Source organism: Tiliqua scincoides, chromosome 2 (assembly GCF_035046505.1).
Source record: "Tiliqua scincoides isolate rTilSci1 chromosome 2, rTilSci1.hap2, whole genome shotgun sequence".
In the NCBI taxonomy this organism is placed as follows: Eukaryota; Metazoa; Chordata; class Lepidosauria; order Squamata; family Scincidae; genus Tiliqua; species Tiliqua scincoides.
Window position 1 is genome coordinate 6,411,790 of NC_089822.1, and position 8,578 is coordinate 6,420,367.

The window sequence follows — 8,578 nt, forward strand, 5'->3', positions numbered from 1 at the left end:
CAACAACAGATATGGCAACATTGCAAAACTCCAAGAAATCACACCCTTCCCAAGGGGGTATTAGGAGCCCAATCCTATGCCTGTCTACTCAGAAGTAAATCCCATTGCAGTTAATGGATCTTACTCCCAAGAAAGTATAGTTAGGGTTGCAGCCTCAGGTTCTGCATGCATCCATTCTTGCACAACATTACAACATAGGCTGCAATCCTATGCACTTACACCTAGGAGTGGATCCCATTTAACTCAATGGGTAGGCATGAGTAGGCATGCAAAGGCTTGTGCCGGGATATGAGTGTTGAACATGACATATCTCATGGTTCAGGGCGGCTTACCACAATTGTATCGGTATAGCTAATGTATCTATCAACCAAACATATATAAATAAGTATACAGTTGGAATCTACATTAATTATCTATGAGCTATCTCTTTTTAGAGACAAACACACACACACTCATTATATGTAGTCTCTCTTTCGAGAAATGCATTAGAGCAGTGGTTCTCAAACTTTTTAGACTAGGACCCACATTTTAGAACGATAATCTGTCAGGAACCACCGGAAGTGATGTGATGGCCGGAAGTGACATCATTAAGCAGTAAAAAAATCTACGAGCTATCTCTTTTTAGAGACAAACACACACACACTCTTAGGCTGCAATCTGATCCACACTTACCCAGGAGTAAGCCCCATTGACTATCATTCTTAAAAGCATACACACTGTAGCCTGTTAAAAGTACAGATCTCCCCAAATGCAGTCACATACCATGTTGGCATCAAGTCTAATATACTAAAAATAAAATATTGAGATGAATGAGGACCCATCCGAAATTGGCTCGTGACTCATCTAGTGGGTCCCAACCCACAGTTTGAGAAACAGTGCATCAGAGAGAAAGAACTTGGATGTAAGCTACATTCATGTATACACACGATATATCCGTTTATAGTCACGGATGTCGACATAGGCCGAATAGACTGACACACAGATCCGTCGATCCCCCAAGATTGGAGGACAAAACTGGATCCAGGCATCAAGAACAAACGAGTCCCACCCACAGTCTGGGATCTACCCTGGAGAGAAAACCCAAGTGCCTTTGTTGCTTGCCTGAGAAGTTGTCTTCCTTGCCAGATACAACAACTTGACTCCCTTCCTTGTTTTTCTGAATCTATCAGTACAAAAACAAACAAGGCATTAAAAAACAAACAAAAACTACCTCCCCCCATGCAGTCAATGAACAATTACAAGAAAGTGAGGCAAACATTCAACAGACACTAAGAGAACAGGAGAAAAGGCCAACACCAAGCATGGAGCGGCGTAACTAGGGGGGGTGAAGCACTAAGTTTTGCAGGGAGCCCCGCCGGGCTCCCTGCAAAACTTAGCTCTTTGCCCCCCTCTAGCTACGCCATTGCTGTCGGATCCCTAGATGTTTCGCTGGGATAGAGTTGCTACTATAGGAGGGTCAGACTGGCAGCACCGACCAAGTTCTTTGCTATATTTGGTGCATTTTGCAGGAGTTACCTAACTCTGGCTGAAATACCAGATACTCACTAGTACCTGAAATTTTTGCCAAGTAATCAAGCTCCAGTTATCACTTCCTCTTATCTCCGGGTCAATCAGAGGGCAGAGCCTTTCAACTCTGAACAGTTTCACTTCTCAAGGGCAGACAGGTACCAAGTTTCTCAAGCAGCAGGCAAGCAAGCGCAGCTCCTTAGAAGCAATTTGTATTCTCCTTCCTTCTGCTGCAGCCTGATTCTGCTTTGCAAATGCTTGCAAAGCAGGTCTGTTTTTTGAAACACCGGGATGGGACCCTCCTTCCCAGGCTACGATTCAGTGTACCATTACTTCAGAATAACACCCATGGAAAGCAGTGGATCTACTTCTGAGTAAAAAGGGTTGAAAATATAAGCAGCTGCATCTCTCTGCTGTGAACTGAATTACACACTCCCAGTTAAGTGTTATACATTGTATGTTGTATGTAGAGCTTCTGGCTTAACACACCATACACTTAAAGGTGGATTTGTTTCATGGTTCAACCTTTTTCACTTGCATATCCCTTGGCAGCCTATTTCCATAAATTGTACCCTTCCTATTAGCAAAATGTTTGTAATTAATAGTACAAGCTCTCATCTCCTCTATATGAAAGGCCAGACTTCATGTATTTATTACAGTGTTTTCTCTTTTTATCTGTTTGAAGAACAGAAGACTCTGCCTTTGCACTGTTTTGCACCAGAAGTGTGCTGAGAAATTCTGGGTGATTGATCACTTTCCATATTATGTTTCAGCTTTTTTACTGTGCTAGTTTTCAATCACTGCTTCATACATGAATTGATGACCAAAAACTAGCTGTTGGTGGGGCTTTCATAGTCAACTAGGTACCTTCCTTCCTGCCTTGCAGGCCCTGCAAAGCATGCTGGAGCATGACCTGCCTTTTTCTGCCATTATGCCATTCTTTTTCAAGTACCCCTAAAGGTCCTGTTGAGTGTCTCTGGGAGTACATGAATACCAGGTTGGGGAACCACTATTTTGCTGGTATGTTGTTTACAGTGCACTTGCTCTGATAGTGTTCACAAAAAGGTGGTGAAGACCAGAATTTAAAAAGAATAGAAATGTATCTTATGATCTTTTACTATGTTTTTAATAAATTAGAGACTACAGTTCTTAAGTAACAATTAGTGGTAGGTTATTTTTCAGGATCTGGCCTCGGGTAAAATCAGACACAACTATAGTCAGACACCCCCCTAAGTTTAACCCCTGCCTTAACCCCTGAGGGTTATAGAAAATTCCATGATTGTTGGCTCAAAGCCTGCCCTTGACTTATCTGTGGGGTCGACTTATAGACGAGTATCTATGGTGAGTCCCGTTGGTTGCAGTGGGGATCTTCCCACACCATAGAGACGCTTAGGAGTGCAGCCTTACTCACACCTCCTTATTAGGAACTCCCCCTGAGCCCCAGTGGACTTGCCTCTGAGTAGACCAGACATGCACCAGTTCAGGCTACACGGATCCTAACTATGGAATCTTTGCCCTAGGCACGATCCAACCCAAAATCAAGCACTGTAAAGTCCCATTCACTCCCCCCCATGGCAGAGATTTCCTAGATATCAGATGAAATCAGTGGGGCTGATCTAGTCTTCAGTTTGGTCTTCAGGCTATGAGAGGTATACCTGACAGTCTATTCACCAGGAGACCTAAGTGGGAACCTCTGTGTACAGGCAGAGTATACCTGTCTAGATCTCTGATTCGAGGGGCAAATAAAAGAGGGGGAGAGACTGTTACAGTCAGTTCTGTGCTTTTGGGCTTCTGGGAAATGTCTACGTGGGCATGACCTTTGGGTGGATTGTCATATGGTGGTGGTGTGTCGTATGGTCCCAAGGCTGTATTCCTTTGGTAGATTACTCAGAAGTAGTCCCACTGGAATGAAGAGAGCTCCACTCTATCTATTTGAGGGGGGCAGGGGCCTGGCTTCTGATTCTGCATAATATGAGAACAACTCAAGGTAGTTCATACCAGCAAGAAGTAAAAAGGAGGACCCATTGAAAGAGCTTAGACTAACATGCGCAGTGGCATAGCTAGAGGGGGTGCAAAGCACTAAGTTTTGCAGGGAGTCTCACCACGGCTCCCCTTCGAAGCCATTTGGGGGGGGGAGAAAAACGGAGGTGTATGCCTGGATTGGCTCTGAAGGAGGGGCCGCTTGCACGCCACAATGAGGCTCCCTGCAAAACTTAGTGCTTTGCACCCCCTCTAGCTACACCACTGTTTAGGACCACATTCCTATGCACACTTACTTGGAACACAGGGGAATTTACTCCCAGGTAAAGACACATGGCATCAGGCTGCCATCTACTTCATTTCCAACTGGAGAAATTTAGGAAGGTGGCTATCAGGCCTGTGCAGTCACAAGTGGATGGGCTTGGATTCTACTGTCATGGAACTTAGAGGGCCCAGTGCAGCCCCCAGGTATGGGAGCAAACACTCCCTTACTTTGAGGAGGTCTCCTGCAGCTGCACTGCTGCATCAGAGCTGGAAAGCTGACTAGGATTAGCCCCAGAGTCTCATTGTCACCAAGAGCAAATGTCACCCTAAAATCTGTCTCCAGGTTCTTCTGCTCCAGTTTGCAGGTGTGACCCCATACCAGAAGGCTTCTTCATGTTCCCTCCCTCCCATGAGAAAGCAGGATTTTAGGGAGAAGGATTCCAACTTAGCATCCTCCCTGCCATGCTAGTTTTCTATGTGTGGGGCTTGTTTGGGGAGGAGGGGAGGGGGGAGGAACATTCAGTCATGTGACCCCCAATCTGTAAATGGAAGTGGTACAGCAGGTTTGCTGCCCCACCTGCTCTCAGTGGGGCTTGGGAGGTATATCAGAGGGCAGTTGAGATGGAGAGAGGTCTGTATGGTCGGATTTTGCAGGCTGTGAAGCCTGAACCAAAGAGAGGGTCTCTTTCCTTGGCAGCGCGCAACTTTCGTTCACACGCTCCGAGGAGTGGCTTCAGACCAGCATTATGTGCCTGGCTCCTTGAAGATCATGGAGGGCAAACCATTGACTCCGGAATCCTGAATCAAGGCTACAATCCTATGCACATTCTCCTGCGAGCAAGCCCCATTGAGCATAATGGGACTGCTAAACCAGCCAGTATAGCAGCCCCATCGTGAGCGTGTCTACTCAGAAGTAAGTCACATTATAGTCAATGGGGCTTACTCCCAGGTAAGTATGGATAGAATTGCAGCCTAGGTGGGCTGAAGCAGATGGGAGAAAAGCTGGATGGAACCCGGTATTGGAACCTGGATGGAACCCGGGCATTGTGGATCAAGCCAGTTAATCCGCTTCAGTCCAGATCGCCCGCCTTAAGTGGCTTGTGGATCTTCCGAAGCGCCCCACTATTACTGACCGGGTCGAATAGGAAGTAAAGCTTTTGACTTCAGCGAAGCTTATTGGCAAACAGATGGGCACGGTGACCGGGGCACATGTCCATACTTTGAGGCTGCAGTTCTAGCCACACTTACCAGAGAGTAAGTCCCGTTGACTATAATGGGGCTTACTTCTGAGTAGGCAGGCACAGGATTGATCTGAACTCTCAAATCCCACCGCCTTGGACGGGAGACGTTAAACGAAGCGCAATGCTCGTCCATTGAAATCAGTGGAACTTGGAAAAGGCTGGATGGGGCTCAGGGGGTGTGGGGGGTGGCAGGGAGAGCCTGGAAATGGACCTGGGAAACTCTCTCTCTCTCTCTCTTTCCCCAGCTGAAGTTTAGCGCTTAGAAAATTAAAATCAAACCCCAATGATTTCAATAGGAGCGAGGAAGAGGAACGCAGGAGCCCTGTACTCCGGGGAACCAGGCGTCCTCTTTTTTAGCCTAGAGAACGTAAATGTCCTCCTTTTCCCTGTGAGCAGGCAGCGCAGAACCTTCTTGTACTTAATAAATTACATGTAATCATAAATGATATGGAATATAGTTTTAAATTTAATAATAAGTGTTTAAATTAACCGCATGAAATCAATATGTGACGTTTTTCATCACATGAATCAATATGTTTTTAGTTTTTCTTTTGCCACGTCCTACATTTTTCTGGGACGTCCTACATTCTGGGGTGCCTGGTCCTCTTTCGGGGTTGTAACAGCTGGTCACCCTCCTGTCCTGGAAACCTCTTTCCTTGAAAGCAGGGGGCCTTTAAAAGGGCTTCATTTGGGTTGGATCGTGGCCCCTCTTTCCTCCATCTCCCACCTCCCCACCACTCCAGAAAAGGTGGGCGTCTCGAGGGACAGGAACGAGCCTGGCCACCCAGCTGGTGGAACTGACGGACTGATAGTGACAGGAGCTGGGCTGGGCCCCTTGCTCCGCTTTCCGCCCACTGAGCAAGCCTTGTGGCTTCCATCCCCCTGGATGCGGGGGGGGGGCGCGGGGGGAGACCCTCCCCCGATCCATCTTCCTCCGCCCGCATCTGGAAGCGACTCCGCCTAGAGGCGCCTCTCAATAGAAATAATGGGCTGAGGAGCCCGGAGGGGTATTTACATCTTTGTAGGGGGGCTGCAGAGGCTCGTCGGCTGATGGATGGTGCGCCGGGCTGCTGCCGCCGCTGCTGCCGCCGGCTCCTTTCGGGGGGCAGGTGGGCAGAGCAGCGGGAGGGGGCGGCAGGGGCAGCAGCTGCTCCGGCCCGGGCGGCCCCGCTTTCTCCTCCTCCAGGGGCGGCCTGCAGGAGCCCACCAGGAAAGGCCCGGCCGGGGCGGCGGCGGGCGCACCGGCTCGGTCTCGGGCCGCCCCCTTGTCCGTCAGCCCGCGGCTCTGCAGGTAGCGGCCGGCGCCCCCGACGGCATCGACCAGGCCGCGCCCGGCCGCCTCTTCCTCCTCCTCCTCCTCTTCGTCCTCATCCTCCTCGGGCTGCTTGTGGCTCTCGACGTCCACCTCCGGCTCCTCTTCCTCCTCCTCCTCCTCGCTGCTGCTCTCGCTGGGGTAGCTGCAGCTGGTGCCCCCCGGGGAGAGCAGGCGGGGCCCGGGGGGCCGATCGCCGCAGCCGCCGCGCTCCGCCTCCGGGGGCAGCAGCAGCAGCGGCGGCGGGGAGGCGGAGGAGCGCGGCTGGTGGTGGTGGTGCAGCTTGGCCAGGCTCTCCGAGTCCTCCTTGCCCCCCACGGGGCGGAAGGCGCTGGAGTGGTGGTAGGAGGAGGGGGCGCCCTTGCCGCGGGCCTGCCCTTCCAGCAGGTGGGGCTGCGGGGCGGCCGCGCCGCGGGGGCCCCCTCCCTCCGGCGCGGCCGGAGAGCAGGCGGCGTCGGGGCCGTCGAAGGGCCGCGGGGGGTCCCTGCCGCCGCCGGGCTGGGGGGCGGCGGCGGCCGGAGGGGTGCCCAGCCCCGCGGCGCCCCCTTCGCCGCCGCCGAGCTCGGCGAGGTCCAGGAAGGCCTGGCGCAGCAGGCCGGGGCTGTCCAGGGCGGGCGGCTGCGGGGGCGGCTGCAGGTAGGGGGGCAGCCCGGGGAGCGCGCCGGGGGCGCGGGGCGGCCAGAACATGCAGAAGGGCGGGTAGAAGGCGGCGGCGGCGGCGGCGGCCTCCTTGCGGGAGCCGGGCCAGAAGAGTCCGGAGAGCGCGGCCGCCTTGGGCGCGCCCTGCGCCGGCCCGTCGGCGTCCTCCTTCTTGTGGCAGAGGCCGAAGGCGGCGGCGGCGGCGGGGAAGCCGTAGGGGTGCGGGAAGAGCCCGCCGCAGCCGGGCAGCTTCTGCAGGAAGGAGGAGCCCTTGCTGGGCACGGGGATGAGCGGGTAGCTGCGCGCCGCCTTGCCCGGCCCGGGCGCCGCCGCCGCCGCCTCCTGCAGCTCGTCGTCGTCGAAGCGGGCGCGCTTCTGGTGCAGGTCCGGCGTGGGCGCGGGGGGCAGCAGGTGCGGGCCCAGCAGGCCGGCGCCCACGCCCACCTTGACGGCGGCGGCGCCCAGCGGGTGGCAGTGGGGCGCGCCGGGCGGCGGCGGGGGCTGCGGCGGCGGCGGGAGGGCGCGCTTGCGGCTGCCGCCGTTGAACATGGCCTTGACGTCCTCCCAGGCGAAGACCAGCTCGTCGGGCGGCGCGCGCTCCGAGAGGCGCAGGTGGCGGCGCCAGGAGTTGAAGTTGGCGGCGTCGGGCTGCGTGTACTTGGCGTCGGGCGCGCGGTGCGAGTGGAAGATGAACTTGTTGGGCGAGAAGTAGAGCCCGCAGAAGGCGCACTTGATGCACTTGGCGCGCGAGCTGTTGTAGCGCGCCGGGATGAAGCTCCCGCGGCAGCCCCAGGCGCACTCGTGCGCCACGTCGAAGGCGAAGTTGTCGGGCAGCTTGGGCGGCCGGTTCTCGCCCAGGAAGGACTTGCACAGCCGCTCCGCCTCGCGCTTGGTGATCATGCCGCAGCGCCGCGACGAGATGGGCATGGCGCCCGCGCGCCGCAGGATCTCCAGCTGCACCGGCGTGCACTGCACGCAGGTGATGCCCAGCGCCACGCGCCGGTTGTGGATCTCGTTGTAGCTGAAGCTCTTCAGCAGCGTGTTCGAGATCTGCGCCAGGCACAGCCGCTCCTGCCCGTCGATCACCAGCGACACGATCGGCACGCCGTACAGCACCACCTGCCCCACCTGGTTCGGCTTCATGCCGCCCGCCTGCGGCGGCGGGCCCCGCGGCGGCGGCGGCGGCGGCGCCGGGCTGAGCGAGTCCGTCGGGAAGGCGCTGGACGGCGCCGCCAGCAGGAGGTCCGGGGCGCCCTGCAGGGGGCTGCTGGCCATCGTCCCCGGCCCTGGCAGGCTCCTTGGCAAGCTGCGGGAGAAGCAGAGAGAGAGAGAGCGCGCCGTGAGGACTAGCGCCCTGAAGAACGTGTCCTAGCGATACTTTCCCGAGAGTAAGCCCCACTGACTAGAATGGGACTGACTTCTGAGCAGACATGCATAGGAGTCGGCTCCAAGACGCTTAATTCATTAACAATGTAGATTTAATTCATGTCCATATGCAGTGGCGTGGTGAGAGGGGGTGGAAAGCACTAAGTTTTGCAGGGAGCCTCACTGCAGGACCCCTCTGAGCCAGGCGTAGGCCTCCGTTTTGTCCCCCCCCCCAGCCTGGAATGGCTGTGAGGGGGAGGGACCCCTGCCC

At 55.0% G+C, this 8,578-nt stretch overlaps 1 protein-coding gene across 1 annotated transcript in view; it reads right to left on the reverse strand.

Moving 5' to 3' along the window:
* Positions 1-8,217, reverse strand: part of SKOR2 (SKI family transcriptional corepressor 2) — a 32,503-nt gene extending 24,286 nt beyond the window's left edge. Inside the window, exons 1-2 of the mRNA XM_066617864.1 lie at positions 6,007-8,217; positions 1,102-1,162 (exon numbers count right to left, since the gene is read on the reverse strand). Coding sequence (XP_066473961.1) covers positions 1,102-1,162; positions 6,007-8,217 — 2,272 coding nt within the window. The remainder of the gene's footprint in view (positions 1-1,101; positions 1,163-6,006) is intronic.
* Positions 8,218-8,578: the final 361 nt, after the last annotated feature.